The sequence below is a fragment of the Selaginella moellendorffii genome, unplaced genomic scaffold (genome assembly GCF_000143415.4).
Source record: "Selaginella moellendorffii unplaced genomic scaffold, v1.0 SELMOscaffold_48, whole genome shotgun sequence".
In the NCBI taxonomy this organism is placed as follows: Eukaryota; Viridiplantae; Streptophyta; class Lycopodiopsida; order Selaginellales; family Selaginellaceae; genus Selaginella; species Selaginella moellendorffii.
Genome location: NW_003314309.1, coordinates 922647 through 949908, shown reverse-complemented (window position 1 = coordinate 949908; position 27262 = coordinate 922647). Strand labels below are relative to the sequence as shown.

The following is a 27262-nucleotide window of genomic DNA, read 5'->3' as shown; positions in this document are numbered from 1 at the left end:
TGCAATTTAGTCGATTGTCCATTTAATTTGCAACATTAACAACTTGCTTGAATGCATGGGATGAATGGGTTTATGGGGCCACTAAGGGCTCTATTCCACATATAGCATGGTCATTGCTATGGGCATGAAGACCCATCCTGGCATAAGGTGAAATATCTTATGTCTGCACACTCATGTTACATGTGGACCTATTGTGAGTGAAACAGACCCTTGTCCTTTCTACCTTTTTACAAATCACATGCCATATGTTGATAAAAAAATCTCAACTAATATTTTAGAAAGAAAAACGTGGTCTATATGTGTGGAGCAGCAGCATTGGCAAACAGCTGTATAACCACTACTGAGATGGAAAGAACGTCCAGTAGGGTGTTCACGTCCATAAAACTGGCAATTTTCTCCATGTATTGAATTATAGACATGGCGACGAGTTTGCTCATACTGCTAGTTTTCAATGCTTGGGTGGCAAGTGTTGCCAGTGATGGTCACACAAAGACTGATTCCGTTGTCATTGTTGGTGCTGGTATCTCTGGTTAGTTCAATTTTTTTCTTCTTTCTGTAATGCAACTGTGAACAATTGCAGGGATCATGGCCGCCAGAACTTTGTCACAAAATGGCATCAATGATTTTGTGATTCTCGAAGCTACGGAAAGGATTGGTGGCCGTATGAGAGAAGAGGCATTTGCTGGAGGAATTGTAGAGATTGGTGCGAATTGGGTTGAAGGAGTTCATGGCTCCAAAGTAAATCCTATTTGGACTCTGGCAAACAAGTACAATCTTACTTCGTTTTACACGGATTTCAGCAATCAAAGCAGCAACATCTACACAAAAATGTAAGCGGTGGAAAACTTGAGAAAACTCACTTGCTTGCATATCCAGTGGATACATTGATCCCTCCACAATTACAAAGGAGACGACAATGGCTGAAGCAGAGAAGGAGTATGTGACGAATCTGGCCATCTCTAAAACTAAAAACGGGGAACAAGACATATCCATTCTTACAGGACAGCGGCTATTCGGAAGGTTTCCACCAAGTGTTTTATCCTTGTTTTAGAGCTAACTAATTGTACTCTCGCTCCAATGCAGCGTTCCTCAGACTCCTATAGAAATGTGCTTGGAGTATCAAAATTACGACTTTGAATTTGCAGGTAAAGTTTTTGCCCCAAGGAGAGAGAGGAGAGATTTGATTTGATATTATAGATCATTGGATATAAATCTTTGACTAAAATCTTTGGTTGATTTTAAATAGAACCACCTAGAGTCACAAGCTTGGAGAACACACACCCAAATCCAACTTTTAGAGACTTTGGGGACGACGAATACTTTGTAGCGGACCCTCGTGGCTACTCTCATATCGTTCACCAGTTAGCTGGAGATTTTCTTCAAACCAGAAATGGAAAAATTACAGATCCTCGCCTTTTGCTGAACAAGGTGATTTTTCTTCTTGGATATTTCAAATTTTATGATTCTTTCTTTCTTCAAGGTTGTAAGAAAGATTGAATATAGCAAGGATGGAGTGAAGCTCTTGACTGAAGATGGATCAACTTACTTTGGCAAGTTTGCTATTGTCACAGCAAGCTTGGGAGTTCTTCAAAGTAGTCTGATTAAATTTCAACCAGTTCTTCCAGTAAGTGCTTTGATTTCAATTTTTCAAGTGATAAACTGTTTTTTTCTCTCAAGGATTGGAAAGTGGAAGCTCTTTTCCAGTTTGATATGGCCATATACACAAAGATTTTTCTTCGATTTCCATATACATTTTGGCCTATTTATCCAGGAGCTCAATTCCTTATTTACTGTGACGAGAGGCGAGGATATTACTCTACATGGCAGGTAAATTCCTAATTATTCGTAGAAAAGTGTTTTAGAGCCTCGTGAGCTTTCAGCATTTGGCGAAGGAATTTCCCGGTAAAAATATGATCTTCGTGACGGTCACAGATGAGGAATCTCGTAGGATCGAGCAGCTGCCAGACAAAGAGATTAAAGCCGAGATAATGTCGGTGTTGCGAAAAATGTTTGGACCAAACATCCCAGAGATTGAGGAGATGCTTGTCCCAAGGTGGGGATCGATGAAATATTTCAAAGGTTCTTACTCCAACTGGCCAATCGGAGTGAGCGACAGTGAATTCGAAGCAATTCAGGTCCGCCCCCTTTCCAAGTTTTGCAAGGTGTTTTAGCTGACAAATTAGTCCACCCAGGCACCAGTGGAAACTCTCTACTTTGCGGGAGAGCACACAAGCCAAAAATACAGTGGCTACGTACACGGTGCTTACTTGACGGGAATCGAGGCTGGCAAAGACCTTGTTGCATGCATCAAGCACAAGAAATGCCGCAAGTTTTCTCGGGAGAAACACAAAGATTTGAAGAACTCGACTTGCAAAGCAGAGATAGCAAAGGTAAATGCTAGCTTTGAGCTCAAATTCTCAGTTTTGTTTTTGTCTGTGTATAGGAAAGAGAAGCTACAAGGCAAGCATGGACAAAGAAAATGGACGCAGTACTAGCAAGTCACGAGAATGGGATGTGAACTTTAAACTTACAGTATTGTAAACTTTGCACTCATATACTATAAGTTTATTAAATGAATGATGTTATAGTATATACTGGAAGATCCATCTCCTAGATGAGCAGTAGTGCATTAAGTTTAGAGCAGTGCGTCAAGCTCATCAATTCTTGCAACACAGCACCACAAGCAAAGCTTGTCCATGCCCAAGTTACATCCAGTCCGGCCGCCAAGTTCTTTCCATCCTCCACCATTGTCTATCTCGCCAATCTCATGGTACAGATGTACGGCAGGTGTGGCGACGTTGTGGAGGCTAGAAAAGTGTTTGACGCGCACTCAAAGAACATCTACTCTTGGGTTGTCATGCTCACGGCGTATGCCCAAAACGGGCATGTCGCTGATGCCAAAGACGTGTTCGACAGAATGCCGGATTGGAATCTCGTTTCGTGGAGCGCCATGTTGACTGCATACTCCCGGAATGGCTACTTGGATCGAGCGCTTTCGGTGTTTAACTCAATGCCGGAGAGAAACATAATCGCGTGGACTGCCATCGTTGACGCATATGCCGACAACCGGCATCTTGTCCAGGCGGAACGAAGTTTTTACAGCATGCCGGAATGGAATCTCGTGGCGTGCACAGCGATGCTTGTTTGCTACACGGAAAATGGGCGGTTTGACAATGCGAGGGAAGTTTTCAACACAATGAAGGAGCGTGACGTGGTGTCGTGGACTGCCATGTCATCGGCTTATGCCCAATCAGGGCATGTTAGCGAGGCCCAGAATTTTTTACAGAGGATGCCGGAGTGGAATCTGATTACGTGGACTGCCATGCTGGTTTCCTACGCCAACAGTGGCAACCTGGTAGAAGCTCGGAGAGCTTTTGATTCCATGCCAGAGAGGACTTTGTTTGCTGACAATGCCATGGCCGCAGTATATGCCCAGGTTGGCGATCTTGAAAAGGCAAAATGCCTGTTTGATTCCATGCCTGAACACAACATAATCTCTTCCACAACTCTTCTTTCAGCCTATACAAAACAAGGCCATCTTGTTGAATCCCAGGGAGTCTTCCGTTCTATGCCAGAAAGGGACGTGATTGCATGGAACGCGTTTCTCGCAGCATATGCCCAAAACGGGCACTGGAAGAGAGCAAAAGACGTGTTCGATCGAATGCCAGAACCCAACACCGTGTCCTGGGCGACAATGCTGGGTGCATCCAACACCCGCCTCGATTTCACCCTCGAACTCCTCTGCAAGATGGCGCTAGACGGCGGCTCGGCAGCGGACGAAGCCTGTTTCGTGTGCATGCTTGTCCGATGCAACCACGCCGGGAGCCTGAAAACCGGCGTGCAATGCTTCCTTTCGATGCAGGGGGACTATTTCGTAGCACCCACAAAGCAGCTCTACTGCTGCATGACGGATTTGCTCGGGAGGTGCGGGCATTTGGGCGATGCTCAAGAACTTCTCTCCACAATGCCCTTTGTTCCCGAGGACGTGGATTGGCAGTCACTGCTCGGGTCGTGCAAGAGTCACAAAAACGCAGTTAGAGGAAAGGTGGCGGCGAGGCGCGCACTAGACTTGGATCCCGCGAGCTCGGCTCCTTACGTGCTCCTAGCCAATGTTTATACCAATTAACCCAAGTAGCAGAAATTTAGGGTTCTTCGCCTGGAATTATTTAGGGTCCCCTTCGATCGATCCGGCGATCAATCGATCGCGATGGGCAATGCGAATGCGACGGGCGGGGGCGAGCCGATGCAGAGCTCGCAACCGCGGATCTCCGAGCATGAAGGGAAGCTAGGGCACGCGGGGGGATCGTCGGAGTATCTCTCAGACAGTCCTGGAGAATCGGTGCGATGCCCGCTCATGTTTGCTCCACAGGTGAGCTCGTCGCTTGCTTTGCTCCACTGTTTGCCGCATTTCTTCTCAAATTTGTTTTTTTCCCCCTTCTAGGCACCCATGGCTCCTATAAGCAAACCAGATGGAATCGGTGTGTATGAGCCAAATCTCTACAAAGAACACGGTGGTGAGAAGGGAATCCCGTGTATGATCGTGTGGAACCTCGGAGGAAACAACGTTTCCATCGAGGGCTCATGGGACAACTGGAGCACCAGGTTCAAGAGCTCTTTCTTTCCAAATCTTTGCTTGGAACTCTTTTTTCTCTTTTCTAGGCAGCCACTCCAGAGATCTGGGAAGGACTTCTCCATCCTAAAGTTGCTCCCGGCGGGAGTTTACCAGTTTAAGTTCTTCGTGGATGGCGAGTGGAGGCACGCTCCAGATCTTCCCTGCTCCAAGGACGAAGCTGGGAACGTGAGCAATCTCATCGAAGTCCAGGTAAAACGCAAGTTTTCTTTTCTTTCCTCGTTCTCTCCAGCTCTCCAGCTCTTCCATTTCCAGGAATACGTTCCAGAAAACCTTGACAACGTCGTGAGCTTCGAGCCGCCATTGTCTCCAGACTCGAGCTACACGAATCCATTCCCGGGCCCGGAAGATTTCGCAAAGGAGCCACCGGCAGTTCCTCCGCATCTTCACCTCACACTGCTCAACGTCCCCTCCTCGTCTGGAGACGCCCCGGCCTCCATGCCGCGGCCGCAGCACGTAATCCTCAACCATCTCTACGTGGAGAAAGGGAGGAGCTCGCGATCGGTGCTGGCGCTGGGCGCTACTCACAGGTTTAGATCAAAGTACGTGACGGTGGTGGTGTACAGGCCTCTCCGAAAGTGATCACAGCTTTTAAAAAAGTGTTTCACTACGTAGAAAAAAAGAACTTTGGAGAACACCAAAGAAGTTTAGCGAGAACGAAGAACTTCCAACGACCACAGAGGGATTCGAACCCTCGACCTTCAGATCCGAAGTCTGACGCGCTAATCCACTGCGCTATGCGGCCAATAACACGCTAAACGTAGTTTTGGTTTGTTAGTAAGTAATAACACACTCTTCTAGTTCTCGATCAAGAAATCTGCGGTGAAGCTTTTCCAAATTCCGGGGTGTCAAATCGTCCTTGGGCGATCGCCCTTCGCAGCAATCTCTCCAGATCCTTGTTGCTCATGACAGGGTTCTGGAGTGGTTTGCTACCGCCCACTATCTGATTTCTTCCCACCATGTAGTGCCCCATGAACGCCAATCCCGCATTGCTGCACAAAGAAGCCAGCATCTTCATCTTCGAGACATACGACTCTCTCGCCATCCGGAGCAGCGATTTGGGCGCTAGCAAAATGCCGCTGCTTCTAGCAATCCTGCCCAGGAATCGACGCAGCTTCAACTTCCTGGCGATTCTCACTCGCCATCGCTGCTTGGTGGGCCTGTTGGGATCGATCAGCCGCACTGTTCTTCGCTTGCTACCGCTGCGGTGGTGCCATGGGTTCGACGATCCAACGCGCTGATAGCTCCACCTGGAGAAAAATCTCGTACTGGACACCACCTCTTCCATGATCTTCCCCAAAAACTTCCAAGCGATCTCTATCCACAGAACTTCCTTGACTGAATTTAAAGCCTCTCTGGGGAGAGAGACAGAGTCCCTGGATGTTGACCCGGTCAATGCTTGTGGGCTTAGCTACCTGTCGCGCCACCTTTGACCGGAATCTTTCCCCTCCAAAGAACGTGTAACGAAGCACGAATTGATAAATTCCAATGCCGTGTTAACAGTCCCTTATATGTTTCCATATACTTCTTCTCATGCACTTCTTATCGTATACTTTGTACGTACATATTAAACGTATATAACTTTAACTTCTAGGACGTATTGTATATGGTGGAAAACACACTTTCGAGTCACCAGTAGTCTCCACACAACCCGTCTCTAAAGTGATGGAAGCGGTTACACACCCGCAAGTTTTTTATCACGTAGAAGCTCTTCCCGGCTGGGGTCTCGATGCTGCCAAATGCGATGGCCAGCTTCTCCATAGCATCTGCTCCTTCTCCCCCTTGCCATCTCGCAACCCGGAGCTGAACGTATCCCAGATCTCTCATCCGCAATCCCAGCCTCAATAGCTCCTGGTAAATCTCCTCCCGCCGAGAATAGCTCTGTCCCCCGCCACGAACTCGTGAACCTTATCGCCAACATCAATGCTGCTTCTGCCACTCGGCTTCTTCACGCCCCTGTCCACCATGAGTTTCTCCTCGCAGCGTCGTCCCAGCGGTCTCTGGCAGCGTAGATGCTGGAGAGCAGCACGTAAGGGGCTGAGTACTCCGGTTCCATCTCGAAGAGCCTGTCAGCACAAAGCTCGCCGAGCTCCACATCAGAATGAGCTCTAGTTGTCCAGGTCAGCGAGTCCGGCTTCAAAGGCATCGAGTGGAGAACGTTCCAGGTCTGGTCAAGGTTCCCGCTGCGGCCGAGGAGATCTATCATGCATCTGTAGTGCTCAGAACTCTGCTGGATCCCAAATGGATCCGAAGTAGCTACGGCCCCTATCGATCAGCCTTGCATGGCTGCAAGCGCACAGGACGTGTGCGAAAGTGATCGCGTTCGGCCTCGCGTTGTTTGTTTCCTCCATCCTCTCGAAAAGTTCCAAGGACTTCTCTCCTTGCCAGTTCCGAGCCGCGATCATCGAGTTCCACAGCGCGTTCCAGGCCACCACGTCCCTGTTCGTCATCCTCTCAAACAACGACTTGGCCCTCCCACACTTCCCGTACATGTTGAGCACGGCAGTGCACAGAACAACGTCGGAATCCAGGAAGCCACGGACTCGGTCATGGAGTTTTCTCCCAGTGGAAAGATCGCCCAAGCTGGAGCGGGTATATGCAGCGATCATCATCGTCCACGAGTAGACGTCCTGGCTTGCATGCTCTCGAGCACTGCTCTCGCATCTTCGACGTTGCCACATTTGCCGTACATCCCTACCAGAAGATTGTCGAAATATCTGTCCCAGATAAGCGTGGATTCGCTTGCCGCACTGCCTCAGCAACGCCAGTAGGCACTGCCCCCGCCTTCACCCCTCTGTCTCTCCAGTTCATCTATGCCTTCCAAGAGCTTTGGACAACACTTGATTCCAGTTGAGGCTAAGCTTAAGAATTTTGAGCGAGTGAATCTTTGAACCGTTCAGTAAAGATGTGTCTGCGGAGTTGGTTGACTAAGGCAGAACAGATTGTCGCGAGCTTGTTCAAAACTTCATGGCAAACAAGCTGAGGAAGGATGGAAAGCCTACCTTAAAGTCAGGGACAGTCATGATAGCCACAAAGGATACAAGTCCTATGTGAAAAAGGAGACATGGGATCAAGATAAGCACCAAAAGGGACAAGGGGATGTTCTGGCTGTGGTGATATCCAAGGGTGTTCGTTCCATGGAAACATCAAACACTGAGATTCCCACAAAAAAGTTACTATTGCGAAGGAAACTTTGATAATGGCAAGATTGGAAATGTGATCCAATTTGCTGGGGTGATAGGCACACAAAAGTGCTTCTTGATCTTGGAAGTACTGATGAATTCATTTCAAAGGATTTGGTAGGGCAATTATGCATTCCTCACTGCAAGACCCCTTATCACATTGAGGGAGCTGTTTTGAATGGGGATGTAATGGATGTTGAAGGGGTTAAACTTGAGGGTCATTTTGAGAATGACTTAGGTGGAAAAGTTCAATCCTTAGGTAGCTAGTGTTATTTTGCGTGGGAAATTCTTTGAAGAGGTGAACACTAGATAGGAGTTGACTTGTCAACAACTTAGGTCAAGAAGTTTTGTTGGAGAAGTTTTTCCAAAGAGAGTTCTTCTCAAGAGATTTTTTACAAGATCAAGCTGGGGACTAAGCATGGGTTGAGTACCTTAAAGGAAGTCAAAGTGCAGAAGCAGGTAAGGATGGCTAAAGAATACAGTGCCCTATTGCTTCTTGTGAAGAAGAAGGATGATATGATACATATATTGACTATTGTGTTTTGAACAATGTGTCACAAGCTGCTCATAGTTTTTATGCTAAATACTTCAACAAGAGTGACTTGAGGAGTGGATACTACCAAATTATGGTGAATGTGAAAGATGTTCCAACATTTGGGCTAATTAATGCTCTTACAAATTTAATACATTTAATGAACTTAGGTTATATCAACAAGTTTGTTCAAATAACATTTTAATTTACACTTAACGAAGAGGACATTCTTCTCTTTATGGTCTTCACCATTTGCAATGGTTTTGGATGTGCTGTACAAGTAGAAGTTGTTCCCCAAAATGTCAAAGAAGCCAACCATTTTTTTTTCAAATTAGTGCATAGTTATTCATGTGGAAAATTTTGGTGAAATATGTGTCTGATGTGGTAGGACCCCATGCCATAACCATACACTTCAAATCATGTAGGGCAATCAAAATGTAGTAACAATTGTTTTTATGATGTGGACAGATGTTAACCATATGTATGCCTCTTTGTCATATATTGAATCGTATGTTAAAGCATGGTACTACAAATTGATTGCCATGTGTCCTGTTGTTCTTCCCTGGTTGATTGTACCAAGAGAGTTACAAAGGTGGTTCTCTTTGTAATTTGTACCTTCAATTAGATAATGTAGTGCCAGTGTCCAAATTTGGCATTAATTAGCTCCCAGATCACATATTTTGTGTAGGTTATCTCATACTAAATAACAAGATCAGCGTTGACAAGCTCACGGCCATTTTTCCAGCCCCAAAGCCATCACACTAATTCCTTTTGTAGCATAGCCAAGTTAAACAAGCTCTTTTGTCAATTCTTCCTGAAAATGGACTTTGCACGTCGGCTAGGTGTTGCTAGTGAGAGGCTCCATGGTGGAATAGCTCACAATGGACAAGGATGACTGGAAAGATAACCGTATATAACATTATAGCTATATATACATGATGAAGAGACATGCCTTTAGCCTACACTTGGATTAGTGAAGTGGCACTCCTGCCACCTAAGATCATGTCATAGAGAGCATATACCTCAACAACAACTTGGTTGACTACCAATTTCTCTTCCCCTGCATGACTGAATAAAGCTTTCTGGATTATCCATCCCTGTAGAACACAGTAAAATGGACGGTTGCGCCTAGAAGTGTTGCGGGCGCCAACCGTACTGGTGCGCGGTCCAAAGGGTTATAAGGTAGTACATCCACGTATCCCAGTACATAATGGATTCCATGCCCTGGTCTGCGGCATAACCTTTATAGATTGTTTCGTAATGCATGCTGTAGTCACATATCAGCCTGCCATAGACCTGGTATCATCTGTAGAAACTCCAGAAGCCTTCACCGATAGTTTGAGATTTTGCCTGTATCTCCCTCCTGGTTGATACACTGGCAAGCCTATCAAGCCAGATGGCGAACAATTGCACTTGCACTTGTGCCATATAACCAAGTGCCATTGTTCCCATCTGGCTTTTCATGCTTCCCATATGCTGATGGCACATGGACAATATCACTAGATTTCTGCTTGCGGCTAAGGTACTACCAAGGTCTACAACAGAAGAGCCAAGCCTGGCAATACCTCAGATTGCAAAGCATGGTTGTCCACTTACTGGCAAACAGCAAGCCACAGCCAAAATCAACGCATATGAATCTCCTGGTCAAGAGCAGCACTATAGACCAAGATCAGGAAGCCCGTGCTGCTCACTTGCACGTCGAGTTTGATCAATACTGTGAACTTATAAGTGCTGTCAACTGCAAACCAAGTGATCATAAAACACCTTTGCTACAGGTCACCTTGTTCTTCCCTCAAACGGTTGATGAGCGTCAAACATTCTGAAGCTGTGGGCCTGGATCCTTGCTCAGACAAGAGTTTTTGAAGGCGGACAAACCCATAGTCGAGGTAGGATAATATGCGATGAGGCTTCCCACCCCCCAAATATCAACCTTGCAGTCGTGCTTTCCGCATATCTTAGGCACCGAAAGCTCCAAGTAATCAGCTCCATCACTGGGACTCATTGCCGCGTCGTCAAACTCCACTATCCACCAAATTCCATCACTCATCTTGACAATATTTGGCAACCTCAGGTCCCTGTACATGATGTTCCTGCTATGGAGGCAGACCAGAGCCTGTAGAATACAAGCGAGGCAGTCAAGTAACTCTTTCCTTGAACGGGGCATCACACTCTGCCCACGTTGGAAGAGAATGTGGCGCTTTTCCTGGTTCACGCGTAAAGCCTTCTCAACAAACGGACATTCGTTGATCAAAGCGTACATACCACATGCCCTCGTTGCCTTGATGTCAGTCTGGTACGTATTCACCACTTTGTTGCAGTAGAACTCTTAAGGTTTTCCCACTCCATCTAGACTCCATCCTCTTTATAGGTGGCACACTAGAACTTTGACAGATTGCTTCTAGCTTGTGGACAAGCTGTGAGACCTTAAAAAAAGCCATAAAAACTCCCAAACGACCCTCTGCAGTCCTTATATCCAACGTTTGTAGATCCAGCCGGTGTGTCACTCCATTCTCCTGGTAGAGGACACAGAAAGTAACCACAAACGCTCTGGCATAGTGCGCAGGGACGTAGGGAATGGAATCCCCATCATCCTTGTCCACCAGTTCCTCTGCAGGATTTCCTCTGTTTCTTCCCCTTCTTCCTCGCCCTTCAATAAGACGTAGCCATGGCCAAATGCGAGGACACTGTCTGGCCTCAACGCTCTCCAGAAGCTCTCTGAGGTACTGTTCCTCGTGTGAACTAATTTCTTTCCGTAGAAAAAACGCACTGATTCTGCGATGAGTGCAGCGTAGGTGTAATGGAAGGTTTCCTCTCTGCCTTGGGCGAGAACGTTGTTGAGGATGTCGTAGGCAAAACTGCTAAGAAGAGTACTGAAGTCGTTCACGTCCGGCTTAAATATCTGGGACCTGTTCAAGGGCAGCCAGTTGTAAACATTCTCAGCAAGAGGGAGCCTCAAGTGCTCTGGGAAAGGCTGGAAATAGAAGTCCCGCAATGCAGTTAGATCCGGCAGAGCTATCAGAGATTCAAGAATCTCATCCGGAATACTACCAGTTAGTACCAAGTATACGTAATCCTGCAGTGAAAAGTTAAGGGATAATGCAATATGAAAGGGGACTCAAAACTCACGGGCTTCAGGTCCGGCTTCAGATCCTGCGTCACACAAGAACTTTTCAGCAAGGGGAAAAAACCCAAACTAGCAAATCGAATAGAACACAAATACACCGCATCAAGCCATTGATGAGCTAGCCTTATCGAGAAAAAATCAACGACCACAAACTCAGAGAACAAAGCAAACACACACACAAAGAACGCAAACCATGCCTACCTGGAAGCGGGGGAGCTGCAACACGCATAGGAGCTGCAACAGAAAAAAAGCTTTGTCAATGGCAGTGCCTAGACAGAGTAAAGCCAAACAAACACAGCCACTCGAAGGAAAACACGCAGACTTTCAGCAAAAGGAAACAGGGAGCCATATCAAACTGCAGCCACGCAGAAAACAACATTGCAGCGGCATTTCAGATCCAGAAAGCACAAAAGCTCCAAGAACAGAAGAATTAGAAGTAAGTACCTGTAACTTTGTAGATATAACAACCTCCAAGAACTGTATCCCGACCAATAAAAAAGGTATTAAAGTAAGCATATTCGAGAAACTCTTTTACCTGATGAATAATATTTCTCTCTCGATCGAGATGCGGCGATCACGGTGTTCTTGGTGCTTGCGGGCAAGATCGCGGCGATCAGCCTCTTCGGATCGCACGCCTACTTTGCTCCCGGACCGGAATCCAGGTTATAGGGCGGGCAGTGTCCAGGGACAACTTCGTGTGGAACGAGGGAGATCCTGAGGTCACCATCGGCGAAGAACACCAGGTAGTATTCAGAGTATGAGTTGTATACCGCGCTGCCAGTGTCGCTGCTCGTTGCTAGAGAGTTTTTCTCCTTCCAATCTTCTGGATCCGAAAATGGGGACTCGAGCAGTAGCAGCAGCAGTAGCGACGGATTCATCCCCGGGCGTGCTCAAGCTTCTCCACATTCTTTCTTGGGACAAGCACTCTTCCAGGAACTCGGTGAGCGGCCGTGGGCCAGGAGAACTCGGTGAGCCATGCCGTCCCGGTGTGAATGCTCGAGAGTTTTTTTCCTTCCAACCTTTTGGCTTCGAGAATGCGAGCAGTAGCAGCAGTAGCAGCAGTAGTAGCAGTAGCGATGGATTCACCCCCGTGATCGTCACCACATTCTGCGTGCTCAAGCTCCTCCACTTTCTTGTGACAAGCACTCTTCCAGTAACTCCGAGTGGGTTCTAAGCTGCGGTGTTGGGCTAGTGGGATTCATCCATTTTCTTCTTTGTGGTTCCAAGCGAGATCATCGACTTCCGGCTGGAACAGGCCGTGGCCATGGTTGGTCCCGAACGCGTTCGGCCGAAATCCCGACCGCCGCCGAACGCGGTCGGCCGAACGCGGTCGGACAGCTCCGTTCGGTATTCCGTTCGGCAAAAAAAAAATTGTGATCGCGCTAGATTTCTGATGCTGCAGCGGCTATCGCCATCACCACTGCCTCTGCTTTCGATTGAGTGTGGAGCAGAGCAGCTCGCTGCCTCGCAAATCAAATCGCCCAGTCCGCAACGCTTGAAATTTTTGCCCTAAAATGGAAATTCCAGTGATTTCAGAGATTTGATTCTAGAGATTCGTAGCAATTCTGGCACAATTGAGTTCAGAGATTTGATTTTAGAGATTCATAGCAATTCTGGCACAATTGAGTGATGGTGCCTGATTGGGCATGGTCCTATGTTACCAAGATCACTTGTTATGCTTCCGGCAAAGGAGCTAGGCATTGGAAATGTAATTATTATGGTAAAATGTATGGTTTGGTTTGGTTTGGTTTTTTCTATTTTTATTAATGTGGTTTTACTAAAAATGTTTTTTTTTTTATCAAAAAAATTTTGTAAACCGTTCGGCCGTTCGGCATTTTCACAGCCGGTCGATAACCACGGTCGGGCGGTCGGGCGGTCGGCGTTCGGAACGGTCGGGACCAACCATGGCCGTGGCTACAAAAAAGTGAAAAAAAAACAAAACTAGGTAAAGTAGATCCTTCTTCTCGGATCATTCACGGCAATCCGGCTAGCTATAGCTTTCGGAGCGGCATGGCTCACGGGTCTTCGGACCGGTACATGAAATCATTCTGGATTGGAACAAACCAGCTTGGATGCGATATCTCGGTCATCAAAACCAGCGTTTGGAGCCAGTTTCTCCTCAACCTCGGTATTGTCCTCCCGGTAGTCTCAACGCTACTTTGGTTGAAACCCATGGCCGATCTCCTCATCCGGTTGCCCGAGAAGAACTCCATCGACCATGGCAGCACCGGGTGGCAATGGCAACGAAGAAGTCTGTTTGAAGGCAAAGACTGGGCTGGAAGCGTAGGATTCTCTCCAGAGACCTTCCAGGATCTCAAGTTCGTCGGGATGATCTTAACAGGAGTGATCCAGCTGCTGCTGCTCCGGATCAACGTCCAAGCGTATCTCAACTTGGGAGTGCTCAAAGCTTGCACGGTAGCAAGACCCTGGACGCCGCCACGCTCAAGCACAAGATCTTGGTGGTAAACCACTTCATGTGCCAGGTAGCAATCCAGGGATTAATCTATTGATTTAAGTAATCATTGCTGTGCTCTTTTATAAACTTTTTCTTGAATTGAACAACTTAGTCCTGGCAGTGCTACTGATCCTCTTCGCAGGTCTCTCTCAATCGCCATTGCCATTTTCAAACTCTCTAAGAGGAATTGGATTTGTGGCAGAAACAGCGCAAATTCTTCGCATGGTGGACGCTCCTCTCGTGGTCTTTGCTCACGCCCACAGGGCTAGCGACTACTAGCGTTCAACTCCCTTCTCCACCAATTTCCGGTAAGCTGCAAGCTGGAAAACGGCTTTTTTTGCCTAGCACCAAAAGGAGATTTGTAACGCACCTCTTTTGTATACTTTCCTTAACGAGATTGCCATTTTTAAAGATAAAAGCACAGTTGATTTACTACCATAATAAAAATAACGCACTCCTTTAGATTATTAAAATCTATGATAGGGGACTTGAAGAAAGGAGGGGAAGGTGCTAAGAAGGTGCTCAGAAGATAATTTGACCCCTCACTGTTGTTCACACGAGTTGTGCATCATTCATTGACCATACAGCAAAAGAATCGTTTTACCACGGAGACAGAAGAAAACAAGAATTGAAACTTGACACTCGTCTCTCTCAAAGAGTCGTCTTCACATTCCAAGAGCCAAAACGTGTCTCTGCAAGGTAACCGCAAGCTAGATTGCTTCTAGCTTGTGGACAAGCTGTGCGACCTTCAAAAAAGCCATAAAAACTCCCAGACGACCCTCTGCAGTCCTTATATCCAATGTTAGCCGGTATGTCACTCCATTCTCCTGGTAGAGGGCACAGAAAGTAACCACAAATGCTCTGGCATAGTACGCAGGGATGTAGGGAATGGAATCCCCATAAGGCCACCCATCCTTGTTCACCAGTTCCTCTGCAGGATTTCCCTCTGTTTCTTCCCCTTCTTCCTCGCCCTTGAATAAGACGTAGCCATGGCCAAATGCGAAGACACTGTCTGGCTTCAACGCTCTCCAGAAGCTCTCTGAGGTAGTGTTCCTCGTGTGAACTTAGAAAAAACGCACTGGTTCTGCGATGAGTGCATCGTAGATGTAATGGAAGGTTTTCTCTCTGCCTTGGGCGAGAACGTTGTTGAGGATGTCGTAGGCAAAACTGCTAAGAAGAGTACCGAAGTCGTTCATCACGTCCGGTTCAAGGGGAGCCAGTGGTAAACATTCTCAGCAAGAGGGAACCTCACTCTGGGAAAGGCTGAAAATAGAAGTCCCGCAATGCAGTTAGATCCGGCAGAGCTATCAGAGATTCAAGAATCTCATCCCGAAAACTACCAAGTATACGTAATCCTGCAGTGAAAAGCTAAGAGATAATGCAATATGAAAGGGGACTCAAAACTCACGGGCTTCAGGTCCGGCTTCAGATCCTGCGTCACACAAGGATTAAAAACCCAAACTAACAAATCGAATAGAACACAAATACACCGCATCAAGCCATTGATGAGCTAGCCTTATCGAGAAAAAAGCAACGACCACAAACTCAGACAAAGCAAACACACACACAAAGAACGCAAACCATGCCTACCTGGAAGCGGGGGAGCTGCAACACGCATAGGAGCTGCAACAGAAAAAAAGCTTTGTCAATGGCAGTGCCTAGACAGAGTAAAGCCAAACAAACACAGCCATACCAAAGTAGAAACTTGAAGGGAAACACGCAGACTTTCAGCAAAAGGAAACAGGGAGCCATATCAAACTGCAGCCACGCAGAAAACAACATTGCAGCGACATTTCAGATCCAGAAGGCACAAAAGCTCCAAGAACAGAAACAACCGGCAGCAATAAAGAAGGTATTAAAGTAAGCATATTCGATAAACTCTGGTGTGGAGGAAAAGGACTCATTTCATGTTTGGATGAATTCTTTTTACCTGACGAATAATATTTCTCTCTCGATCGAGATGCGGCGATCACGGTGTTCTTGGTGCTTGCGGGCAAGATCGCGGCGATCAGCCTCTTCGGATCGCACGCCTACTTTGCTCCCGGACCGGAATCCAGGTTAGAGGGCGGGCAGTGTCCTATTCAGAGTATGAGTTGTATACCGCGCTGCCAGTGTCGCTGCTCGTTGCTAGAGAGCTTTTCTCCTTCCAATCTTCTGGATCCGAAAATGGGGACTCGAGCAGCAGCAGCAGCAGTAGTGACGAATTCATCCCTGGGCGTGCTCAAGCTTCTCCACATTCTTTCTTGGGAAGCACTCTTCCAGGAACTCGGTGAGCGGCCGTGGGCCATGAGAACTCGGTGAGCCATGCCGTCCCGGTGTGAGTTTTTCTCCTTCCAATCTTTTGGATTCGAGAATGCGGAGAAGGGAGTTGAACGCTAGTAGTCGCTAGCCCTGTGGGCGTGAGCAAAGACCACGAGAGGAGCGTCCACCATGCGAAGAATTGCGCTGTTTGTGCCACAAATCCAATTCCTCCTGGAGCGTTTGAAGATGGCGATGGCGATCGAGAGAGGCCCGCGAAGAGGATGAGCAGCACTGCCGGGACCAAGTTCTGGATCGCTACCCGGCACATGAAGTGGTTTACCACCAAGATCTTGTGCTTGAGCGCGGCGGCGTCCGGGGTCTTGCTACCGTGCAAGCTTTCGTACCACGCGAGCACTCCCAAGTTGAGATACGCTTGGACGTTGATCCGGAGCAGCAGCAGCTGGATCACTCCTGTTAAGATCATCCCGACGAACTTTAGATCCTGGAAGGTCTCTGGAGAGAATCCTACGCTTCCAGCCCAGTCTTTGCCTTCAAACAGACTTCTTCGTTGCCATTGCCACCCGGTGCTGCCATGGTGAGACTACCGGGCAGGCTGGTTTGTTCCAATCCAGAATGATTTCAGGTACCGGTCCGAAGAAGAGTCCCGTGAGCCATGCCGCTCCGAAAGCTATAGCTAGCCGGATTGCCGTGAACGATCCGAGAAGAAGGAGCTGATCGATCTAACTACTTTAGCCACGGCCTGTTCCAGGCTCCAGCCGGAAGTCGATGATCTCGCTTGGAACCACGAAGAAGAAAATGGATGAATCCCACTAGCCCAACACCGCAGCTTAGAACCCACTCCGAGTTACTGGAAGGGTGCTTGTCTCAAGAAAGTGGAGGACCTTGAGCACGCAGGATGTGGTGACAATCACGGGGATGAATCCATCGCTACTGCTCGACTGCTGGTAAGCTGCAAGCTGGAAAACGGCTTTTTTTTGCCTAGCACCAAAAGGAGCTTTGGAACGCACATAACCCGACAGTCCAAACAGTTTTGAGTTGAGAGCTTGTATACTTTCCTTAACGAGATTGCCATTTTTAAAGATAAAAGCACAGTTGATTTACTTCCATAATAAAAATAACGCACTCCTTTAGAATAAAATCTATGACTGGGGACTTCGAGAAGAAAGGAGGGGAAGGTGCCAAGAAGGTGCTCAGAAGATAGTTTGACCCCTCGCTGTTGTTCACACGAGTTGTGCATCATTCATTGACCATACAGCAAAAGAATCGTTTTACCACGGAGAAAGAAGAAAACAAGAATTGGAACTTGACACTCGTCTCTCTCCAAGAGTCGTCTTCACATTCCAAGAGCCAAAACGTGTCTCTGCAGAGTAACCGCAAAGTTGTAAGTGAGGAGGACTGCACTCCCAGTAAAGACTCAAATCTGGGATGAGAGCCCCACCAGTAAGCAGCATCCGCCGAAATCACACGGAAGAACCCCCGTACGCGCTTCAACGCTTTTTGAAGAGCTGGATGATGCTGTTCCAGATGAAAACCACAACGTGCTCCAAATCCAGTTGTCCCCCGCGTGCCTATAAAAACCATCTGGTGTCCTGCCACAAGGCGAGAATCCGGAAGAACGGAGAAAAGAGTCAAAGGCTTCTGGGATACCTCAAGTTCTCAATTCTCGGCCTAGGATCGCCGCCGCTGCTGCCGCTGCCAGTGCCGATCGCTGCATGGGAGAGAGCATTGGAGTGGTGGAGGAGCAGCAGCACACCACCATCTGGGATCGCAGGAGGAGCAAGCGCCGCGTCGTCGAGAGCTCCGACGAGTATCCTCCCACTTCGCCGGAGGAGTGTGACTCGAGTCCCAGCTACAAGGGAGTTCGCCGCCGGAGCTGGGGGAAGTGGGTGTCGGAGATACGAGAGCCCCGCAAGCGCTCCAGGATATGGCTTGGTTCCTTTGCCACACCGGAGATGGCCGCCAAGGCCTACGACTACGCTGTCTTCTGCTTGAGAGGCCCCTCTGCGATGCTCAATTTCCCAGACTCGCCACCGGTGATCTCCCCTGGTAAGAAGCTCACTTCCTCTAAAGATATCCAAGCTGCTGCTGCCGCCGCCGCAAAAAAGAAAGCGGCCCCGAGGACCTTTTCCTGTCCTGCTTCTGTGACTGGCAAGCCCGTTCCTCTAGCTTCTTCCTCCAAGCAAGCCCAAGAAGAAGAAGCCCCTGTCACACCTCTACTCTTTTCGGAGTCGTCCCCTTCCTCGCTACGACGAACCTGGTCTCTCCAGCTTGACGAAGATTTTGCTGCCATGGCCATGCTGCTGCCTCCATTGCCTCCTCTGCCTCCTATCCAAATGACGGAAGACTCGGACCACGGAGTTCTGGAACACCTAGGCCTATGGTAGAATTATCTGCGACACACTACAGCAATTTTGTTAGCCCACAACATGTATAGAAAGAAGGAAAGACGCACTTTTTTGTCTCGATTGATTGCCGGTTGCATTGCAATGATTCAATGGTGAGTATCCACAAAAGAAATGATTTACAACTGTCAGAATGTAGGAAGAGGAAAAGAGGGGTACTTACAAGAGAGGAGTTTTAGAGAGCGAGGTTCTCAGGCAAAGAAGTATGTTACAGTCAGCCAAAATCGTGGAGATGGAAAAAGGAAAAGGAGAGAAAAGCTATGGTTTTCTGCTCTTGCCTTTCCTTCGCTTTGAGGGCGTTCTTCCATGTTCTTCCTCCGCGTCGGGATCTCCATCGTCGTCACTAGCAGGAGCAGGAGGCGCACTTTTCCTCCGCAGCTTACTCCCGGCATGCCCGTTGCCTTGGTAAAGACCATCCGCCGCTGCAGAGGAACGACCCCTCTTTCTCGTTGAAGCAGGCGGTGCATAAGCAGAGTAGTCCATTGTGTCAGCTTTTAGCAAAGATTTGAATAGCTGAAAATAAAAGTCAGAACAAGCTTACATAAAAAGTGTGGAATCACCTGATAGCGTTGTACAACTTCAGCCACATTCTCCGGTTGTTTAGCAAAGATGTCAGTACAATCGAAGTCTTTGGCGGCTTGTCTTGAAACTACCTCCGCGGACTTTACAGGATCTGAGGGTTGGAAGGCCTGAACGTGGCGAAAGTCAGTTAAAGTAGGAATGCAAAAGAAGACGGACCTGACACCGAGCATCGTCAAGACAAAACGTGATTTTCAAGTGCCTTTTCATCTTTAAAAGCAAAGATAACGCCACTGCCCCATCGGACTGAACCTGGAAAGGAAAAGATTAGAACGCCAGGGTCGCTCAGGGTACATTACCTGTAGGTGTTTCAACACCTCTTGGGGAACCTGAATTGAAGTGCCTTCTTCTGTTGCATCTGGTGCGGTTTGCTTCATCAAACCACAAAGTGGTTCCTGTTGGAACTCCGCTTTGATGCTCGCCTCAAGGTCACCTGCTCGGACTTGCAGAATGCGATTGATGGCGAATATCAAATAGAGAGGTTCTTCCAGCAGATTGAACGGCAATGAAACAAGAATCTCGGTGCAATACCTGCAACATCGTGATTAAGGACCACGATTAAATACACTTGTGAAGACACTTACATCAAAAAAGATGTGGATGCTTGTGATGTTATCCAGTCGAACTTGCGAACTACGGATGCCAAAAACTTGTTTCTTGAGTTCCGCGACCCCCGAATGAGCTTGTATATACGAGAAATTCCTGCGCGCGCAAAAGCAGCCTCGTTTTGGTCGACTTTGTTTTTCACGCGTGAAGCGTGTGTTGCACCAGTCTGAATGAAGGTGAAGGACAACTGCAATCCGTCGCCAAGACGAGTTTCAAAGAACGATGGATATCTGTAAAGAAACGTGAACTCCGAGCCTCAAACAATACAAATCCAAAGTAGCTTACTTGTCGTTTAGATTGCTTAGCAAACGATGAGCAAGCTTAGATATGCCTTCTTGTTGGTCTACTTCAAGTGCTATAAGCTGAGGTACGCACGTCATGGGATGAACTAAACCCTGACGCAAAACTGCATCAACAACCTGAACACAGAAATATGAGGATCACAAACGCTAGAGTTAAGAAGGCATACCTTAATCGCAGCTTGCCTGACCTGCTCATCTTTATCCAGACACCTTTCCAGGATACGGTCCCAATGTAGCTGAATTATACCCCCACATATGTTACTATCGCCTGCCCCTGCCGCAATAGGAACAGCTGTTGTAGCGTCTCGGCTTTCGCCATCCTTCGCATTTGCCAATCCCATTTGTTTTTCCACGTCGAGCAGATACTCGTAAAAGTTCCGAAGAGTTTGCATCTAACCATTTGCTAAGCTGGTTAAATAGTCATATATATGAAAAGTGCGAACCTTCAATCGCGTATCAGCTTTGGAAATCAATGAATCCCCCAAAACCTTTCCAATGCTCTCGTTCATCATAAAATCTGGCCTCGCTAGAAACACAAATCCTGCCGCCTATTATCCCCGATGTTAGATAAAAACCATAACGAGAAAATACTTACTTGTAGTGCCTTAACCTTGACTTCAAAATCTTCACTTTGAAGGTAGTGTGTGTACAAATTTAAAACGCTATTCATAGTAACATCGTGGTCATTCATGCCATCGATAAGCTCTGCTCCGTACCGGACAAATAACCCGAGGCAAAACAAAGAACGAAGAATGTTCTGGAGCATAAAAACATTATCAGGAAGAACGGTATGCAACTTCATGCTTACTGGCTTCTCTTGAATCATTTCACTGTTTTGCCACGACTCGAGAACTTTGTAGAATTGCCGGACTAGGAAATCAAACACGACTCCTTTCTTGGAAGAGATTTTTGTCAAGGAAGCCAAACATCTGAACACAAACACGGGATTAAAACCGCAGTTACAGCTGCCACAGCCGAAATAACTTACTTTATACATGCATGAACGACGGTTAAGAATGAATACCGAACAATGAGCTGTCGCAGATCTCGCTCTAGTTCTTCCACGAGATTTTGAGGCGGTCTTCTGAGTAGCGGGAGAACCGTATCAATTACATAAACAATGCTTTGCAAAAGCTGCGCTATATCGCGATTATCAGCCTGTTTGCAATAAAACGATTAAATCGCATGTTTTCTATGTTAGTAAATATATAGATTACCAGTGTTTTCAAATATGGCTGCAAGGTTACCGCAAACCGTGATGGATCAGAAGCAGGTGCGCAAAGAGTAGGATCAACTATGCAGAATGCATGCAAAGCTGACACATAAGGCAACGCCTGAACCTCTGAATCCTCGGACGTCTCTTCGGCCTGCATACTCTGTTAGAGAGCTATCCATAATATTTCAACTACTTACCTTCAGGATGCACTCCATAAGGTACTTGCACATGAGTTCGCATCGATTACGCACGGCAGCCTGAGAAATATTGGTTGGAGCAGCCGTCTTTGAACCTTGAGGAATGAAATCTAAGGTTAGGCTTCTCTTGATAATCATCACTATCGGCTGATGGTTTGGAAGACTTTTTAAGACATCCACGATTTGTTGTACGCGTTCAGCAATCTCAGAAGGGACAATACTTCCGTCGGCAACAAACTGAGTCTGCTGCCCAGGATGCTCTTCAAACCAAAGTTCATAAAATGTCTTACACACGAGATCCTAAGCAACATATATTAGCATTTCGCATATATCGGAAATGCATACCTGAATGCTGGCTTCATCATCATTGATTCGAGAAATAACACGGATGCATGCATCGGTTGCTTTTGGAAATCCACCCGCCAATAAGCAAAAATCACGAAGAATTTTTATGACCCGCTTCCTCACACTGACACCAGTGTCCATAATGCGCTCAGATAGCCGATCAAAGTACTGCAAAGAACATGTTAATATGAAAACACGAGCATGGCAGTATACCTTGATAGCTACATCCGGACGAGATACAATGTGGCGGCCAACAAGTTCCATCGCAGCTTCTCGCACGGATATAGCCGAATCCATAAATCTGCCTTCAACGGCTTTCTGTACTCTTTCATCAGCTAGTACTCCAGGATCGACTTCAACGATTGCACTAACCTGCATAATCATTGTATGAATTTCATTGTCACAACTAAAATGATTCTTACCGCTTTCAAAGCTTTTGCTCGAGGATTAGATGCATTTTCCTGCAGGCTTGCCTGAGAAAGAGAAGGTGAGAATCAATCGCTAGAACAATTAAAATTATATATACCAGAAGCCGCTCCAAAATTCTATCAAATCCTCGTGCTAGCGGCCTCTGTTGTCCCAGTGCTCTAGTTATGCGAACAATGATGTCTCGAGAAATGGCATTAGACGTAATTCCGAAGTCCTGATGTGGAGCTTTCGATCCCCATCTCCAATGGTAAAAAGCAAGACTTTGTAACCCTTGCGGATCATACCCGTACCAAAGGCACAAATAAAATCTGCAAATTTCAAAAGCTTTCAGTCATAAAAGCAAAAGAAAAAAGAAAAACCACCTCCGAGCGAAAAAAGAGACGTTGTCTCCGCTACCAGTTTCCCGTAAGAAATTCAAGAGAATCTGCTGAACGATAACTGCTCCATCTTCAGGAACTTTGTAAGTATCATGGGACTTTCCACTCGATCCTGGGTCGAAGGAAGCAAGTTGGTTTCTACAGAGACAGCAGTGACAAAACCATCCTCTCCCAATAAGATCTTGTCCAGTAACACCGACACAATCTCCGTGAAACCACCGTTTGCAACTGTCACACCGCAGGATGAACTTATTGGCTTTCGAGTGACCACAGCTTGTACAGACATCTTTTGCGAAGCCGCTAGGACCTTCCTGAGTTTCCTGTAGTATCCAAAGGTTATCTTTGCTATAAGCCACCGTATCTCTTTTCAAGTGTGCAGCAATTTGACCGAGGATATCAATGGCAGAAACCCGGACTGGAACATCTTTGGATTTTACCCCTGCGGGGCCTAAAAGCAGCACACAAAGCACCTGCATATATCCAGATTAGATTAAGACACAAACATGGTCATATACCTGCAGGAGAAGGCTTGCAGCTGGAAATTCCGGAACATTTATAGTCGCCAACAGATCCAATACTAGGTTCTCCATCACTACTTTGACATCCGAACCTTCTTGAGCCTTTGGCACAGCCCATCGTTGAAAGACATTCCTCCAGAAGTAATTGCATATGCTAACTGCAGGTTCAAAGCATTTTCTAGTATCGGTAGAGGCCTTCTCCTGTCCAGTTCTCAATTCCGGAAGAGCAACGCTGCACTGCACCAGTTGAAGAAGTAATGCTACTAGCATCTGTATCTGCTTATGTTCTTCCTCTGGTAGATGATATGTCCTCAGGTTCTTTTTCGAAGAAGGGAGCTTCCATAACATGGACAAAAGCTCGTCGATCATTACCGTCTGATGCTGCGGGTAGATGTTGAAAACCTGAGGGACAAGCATTAGATAGTTTCCCTGAATCAAAAACTAAGACTCACCATGCTGGCAACGCCAATCGCTTTTAACTGCAATAGTTGTATATTGTCAACACCAAACGTGCCGAGAACAGTCTTCATTAGTTGAAGAATGGTACTATCAAGAAGTTTCTCCACTGATAATAGGTCCTTCAAAAGCGCAAGTATGCTACACAGCTTATGAAGAACTATAGAGACAGCAGTAGACACCCTGCAAAGCAAAAGATGATGATAATTGAACAAGAAAATGCAAGTTAAATGGTCACCTAGAGGATGTCAGTTTCTTAGGCTTCCCTGATCGACTCTTTCGCCTGCCCCTTTTTCCTTCATCTTCTTCTTCCTCGTCCACTAAGCGTAAACCATCTTAATAAAACTTGCTGAAAACAGCGAGGCGTTACCTTCATCTTCGTCGCCACCATTCTTATGAACTTGTCGGTAAAGAGGATCATATGCCGTAAAAACACTATGGACAATCTGATACCGCGTGAACTCTATGATTCTATCGATGACCTGCCCAAATGCGTAAGTGAGAGTAGCCAATAGGATTAAAGATAGTCACCTCTTCCTTGTAAATCTGCTTGGGCATTTTAGGAGAGGACATGATCATCAATGTTACTTGAACCGCCTCTAACGCGGTCATGACAATCTCAAAATTGTCGGACTCTACCTGAATAAACGTCGTTCAGTACGCAATATTGTGCAAAGATAAACTTACGTCATCTCCTTCGTCTATTTCCTTCAAATGAGCATGCCTGACGTGCCGGTCCAGAAAATTTAAAAGCTTGATAAGCCGCTCGGAAGGGATCTTAGACACAGCAGCCTTTGCATGAAGTGAGGTGATCTCCTCCGAGATTGATTTCATCTCTTGGAGGGACAGGGTCGTTCCTTCCTCTTCACCGTCAGGATCACCATGAGTGTCTGACCTCTCAAGGAACTCGTTCAAAAGCTCACATATTCCACTGGTGATACCATCTGCATTTTTGCACGTAAACCACTTGATACACTGCTGCTCTAAACAGGTACTCACTTTGTTTCGGTTCACGACGTCCAGAATCTGCCGCCCGCTTTTCTTTGCCTTGATGATCCGCATCATGCTGGTGCTTACGCTTTAGCCTGGGCTTTTTTACGGTAGACTGCTCTTCGTGATCCTGAAGCACTGATGTTTTATAACGTGACTATCTAACAAGCAGTACTGTTACCTCTGAGTTTTGCAAAGGTCCTGTACGTGCTGCGAAAGATGATGGCTGTGACTTCGCTTTAGGCACCTCAGCTTTCAAGGGAGCTGTGGAGACGGGAGCTCAGTGAAAGCATTCCAAAAAAGGAAGAGAGAAAAATGGAAAAGGAAAATACCTGAAGAACGGCAACTAAATGCTTGGGGATTAAACTTAAGAACAGCGGCCGCCAAGCTTCCAGGCTCTGCCACAACGGGCGGAATCGATGTCTCGTCTTTCAAGGTGCTGGAAATACGATCGACAAGAGATAGAAGGGATTATAATCTCGACTCTTTCGACTTACATGTAGCTCGAGTCGGTATTGGCGAGAAGCTCCGCAATTTTCCCGGCCTTGGACATGATCGCGGCATCTCTAGCACCCTGGAGCCGCGCTGCATGCTCATTCTCCTCAAACAGCGATAATCCCTGGCTCGTCGCTCCAAACCCGATTGGAAGGCTCGGCAGCGGCAGCGACTGCGCAATCTCCGTGTGCGCGGTATTGGCGAGGCCGTAAGTCTTCCTATCGCCTTCTTCCATGGAGAGAGATTGAGAATCCTGGCCGCTGTGATTCCAATGGCACCTAAACCCTTGACCTCTTTCCTCGCGGAGCTAGGGTTCTAGCGCCGGCGCAGCTGGGATGATCTCCAGCATTGCGCGGCGATCCTCACCCGCGCCATTCCCTCGTCGCCGAAAGAGCAAAAGAAGCCCTTGCCGCTTCTTTCCTTCTAAAGCACACACAGCAATATTACTCACGGAAAACTATGGCACGGGTTCGATACCTCCCACTGCTATCATTTTTTTGGTTCCTCGCAATAGAGATCGTCCAAGAGGACGATCACGGCACCGTCGTCTCGATCCAGCTCCATCGCGCGCGCCGCGGCGATTCCTCCCCGCTCCACATCGCGATGGATCCGGCACGCCGCGAGCAGCGATCCCCACGCGGCGGCGTCGGCAGGGAAGGGCATGGCGTGGATCAAACCCTCGGCGAGCTCCAGCTCCCCGGCGCGCCCCAGGATGTCGATCATCGCGCAGTAGTGCTCGCGGCTGGGCGATAATCCGTGGTCCGGCGCCATAGATCGGAAGTAGTGCCGCGCGGAGTCCATCCGGCCGCAAGCGCCGAGGAGGCTCGTCAGGGAGATCGCGTCGGGGGATTCTCCATGCTGCTCCATCGATCGGAAGATCTCCAAGGCGGATCTATCGCTGGCTCCATCGCTGGCTGCGATGAGCGAGCTCCAGGAGATGCTGCTGGGCTGGGGCATGGAATCGAGAAGATTCTTGGCGCTGGCAAGATCGCCACTGCGGGCGTATGCCGCGATCATCGTATTCCACGAGCAAGGCGACTTCTGTGGCATGGAATCGAAGATGGATTGCGCGGATTCGAGGTCTCCTCGCTGGGAGTAGCCCTGGATCATCGTCGTCGCGGCCACGGCATTGGGTTCGTGGAATCGATCGAAGACGCGCTTGGCGAGGGAGAGATCTCCCGCTGCGGCGAATGCAGTGACGATCATCGTCCGGGAAATTGCGTCCCACCCCGGCATCCGATCGAACACTAGCTTTGCTTCGTGGATCTCGCCGATCTCCACGAGCCCCTGCGCGATTGAGTTCCAAGAAACGGTGTTCTTCCCCAGCGTAGAGTGGAAGATTGCTTTGGCACGATCCAGATTCCCTGCCCGGGCAAGCGCTAGAATCATGGTGTTAGTCACAAACGCGCTCCTTTCCGGGATCTTGGCATAGATCCTCTCGGCCTCGGCGATCAAGCCCTTGCGCGCGTAGCCTTGGATCACGGTAGTCCAGGAAACTATGTCCCAGCAAGGCATTCTCTCCAGGATCACCATCGCCTTGGAAATATGCCCAGTTTGGGCATATCCTGCGATCGTCGTGCCCCAGGTCACGAGATTGTTCTCCGGCGATTCATCGAACAGCTGCTTCATCGCGTCGAGATCGCTGTTCATGGAGAGAGATCGCAGCATCGAGCTCAAGCTCACGAGATTCCACCGCGGCATACGATCGAAGAGCGCCTGGCAATGCTGCGAATGCCCAGACCCGGCATTGGAGTAGGCCGCGAGGATCATGTTGTAGGAGACGAGATTGGGGCGCTGGATCGCATCGAAGACCGTCCTCGCGTCGCCCGCGCTGCCGCATTTGCCATACATCTGGACGACGAGATTGGCGAGATAGGTGCTGGCGCTGATCGATCTGCGCTCGCTGCCGGCAATTAGGGCGTGGATCCTCCGGCCCTCGCGCAGATCGGCCGCGTCGCTCGCGTTCTTAAGCGCCGCCGCGAAGCGTTCCTCGATCTCGTCCTTGGATGCGCCCAAGAATCTTCTCCCGGCCACATTTCGCGCCAGATTTTGTCAAAAATTAGGGTTCTTGGATCTCCGCCTAGCTTTAAAGGTCTGTTTTATCGTTTAAACCCTAAACCTTTAAAAGACCAAATGATGGGTTGTTTGTGACCATATGGCCCAAA

At 47.8% G+C, this 27262-nt stretch overlaps 8 protein-coding genes and 1 non-coding gene across 10 annotated transcripts; 5 read left to right on the top strand and 4 right to left on the bottom strand.

Moving 5' to 3' along the window:
* Positions 1–403: 403 nt before the first annotated feature.
* Positions 404–2600, top strand: LOC9647594 (polyamine oxidase). Its single transcript, XM_002981391.2, has 10 exons — positions 404–529; positions 581–830; positions 877–1020; positions 1084–1145; positions 1247–1428; positions 1481–1624; positions 1678–1827; positions 1881–2135; positions 2193–2390; positions 2444–2600. Exons 1-10 carry the CDS (start codon positions 418–420, stop codon positions 2516–2518), a joined length of 1572 nt encoding a protein of 523 aa, XP_002981437.2. The 5' UTR covers positions 404–417; the 3' UTR covers positions 2519–2600.
* Positions 2601–2614: 14 nt separating this feature from the next.
* Positions 2615–4126, top strand: LOC112350340 (pentatricopeptide repeat-containing protein At1g09410, mitochondrial-like). The gene has a single exon (XM_024686322.1). It carries the CDS (start codon positions 2615–2617, stop codon positions 4124–4126), a length of 1512 nt encoding a protein of 503 aa, XP_024542090.1.
* Positions 4127–4175: 49 nt separating this feature from the next.
* Positions 4176–5433, top strand: LOC9647410 (SNF1-related protein kinase regulatory subunit beta-2). The gene is made up of 4 exons (XM_002981390.2): positions 4176–4369; positions 4442–4602; positions 4660–4822; positions 4886–5433. Exons 1-4 carry the CDS (start codon positions 4208–4210, stop codon positions 5210–5212), a joined length of 813 nt encoding a protein of 270 aa, XP_002981436.2. The 5' UTR covers positions 4176–4207; the 3' UTR covers positions 5213–5433.
* Positions 5302–5375, bottom strand: TRNAR-UCG. The gene has a single exon. It is a non-coding gene; the product is annotated as a tRNA-Arg (tRNA).
* A 4814-nt stretch (positions 5434–10247) lies between the features above and the next one.
* On the top strand, positions 10248–11469 carry LOC112350306. The gene is made up of 2 exons (XM_024686260.1): positions 10248–11064; positions 11132–11469. Exons 1-2 carry the CDS (start codon positions 10919–10921, stop codon positions 11343–11345), a joined length of 360 nt encoding a protein of 119 aa, XP_024542028.1. The 5' UTR covers positions 10248–10918; the 3' UTR covers positions 11346–11469.
* A 5776-nt stretch (positions 11470–17245) lies between these two features.
* On the bottom strand, positions 17246–17779 carry LOC112350305. Its single transcript, XM_024686259.1, has 3 exons — positions 17624–17779; positions 17458–17580; positions 17246–17398 (listed from the first exon to the last, which is right to left on the bottom strand). The coding sequence occupies exons 1-3, from the start codon at positions 17764–17766 to the stop codon at positions 17260–17262; spliced, it is 405 nt and encodes a 134-aa protein (XP_024542027.1). The 5' UTR covers positions 17767–17779; the 3' UTR covers positions 17246–17259.
* A 93-nt stretch (positions 17780–17872) lies between these two features.
* LOC112350304 (ethylene-responsive transcription factor ERF039-like) lies at positions 17873–18646 on the top strand. The gene has a single exon (XM_024686254.1). It carries the CDS (start codon positions 17898–17900, stop codon positions 18567–18569), a length of 672 nt encoding a protein of 223 aa, XP_024542022.1. The 5' UTR covers positions 17873–17897; the 3' UTR covers positions 18570–18646.
* LOC9647407 (sister chromatid cohesion protein SCC2) lies at positions 18638–25552 on the bottom strand. Of its 2 annotated transcripts, XM_024686247.1 has the most exons (28): positions 25100–25552; positions 24935–25041; positions 24784–24866; positions 24612–24732; positions 24300–24556; positions 24144–24251; positions 23983–24094; positions 23851–23932; positions 23609–23795; positions 23154–23558; positions 22624–23108; positions 22359–22569; positions 22255–22305; positions 22046–22204; positions 21833–22000; positions 21488–21787; positions 21292–21441; positions 21063–21232; positions 20883–21003; positions 20670–20831; positions 20518–20622; positions 20242–20466; positions 20058–20191; positions 19751–20002; positions 19466–19697; positions 19326–19418; positions 19148–19276; positions 18638–19100 (listed from the first exon to the last, which is right to left on the bottom strand). In XM_024686247.1, exons 1-28 carry the CDS (start codon positions 25330–25332, stop codon positions 18846–18848), a joined length of 5097 nt encoding a protein of 1698 aa, XP_024542015.1. In that variant the 5' UTR covers positions 25333–25552; the 3' UTR covers positions 18638–18845. The 2 variants fall into 2 exon arrangements, with proteins under 2 accessions (XP_024542015.1, XP_024542016.1); XM_024686248.1 differs by lacking the exons at positions 24612–24732; positions 24784–24866; positions 24935–25041; positions 25100–25552 and having other exon boundaries at positions 24144–24247; positions 24300–24342.
* Positions 25553–25586: 34 nt separating this feature from the next.
* On the bottom strand, positions 25587–26630 carry LOC9647591 (pentatricopeptide repeat-containing protein At4g02750). The gene has a single exon (XM_002981277.2). The coding sequence runs from the start codon at positions 26628–26630 to the stop codon at positions 25587–25589; it is 1044 nt and encodes a 347-aa protein (XP_002981323.2).
* Between the last annotated feature and the right edge of the window lie 632 nt (positions 26631–27262).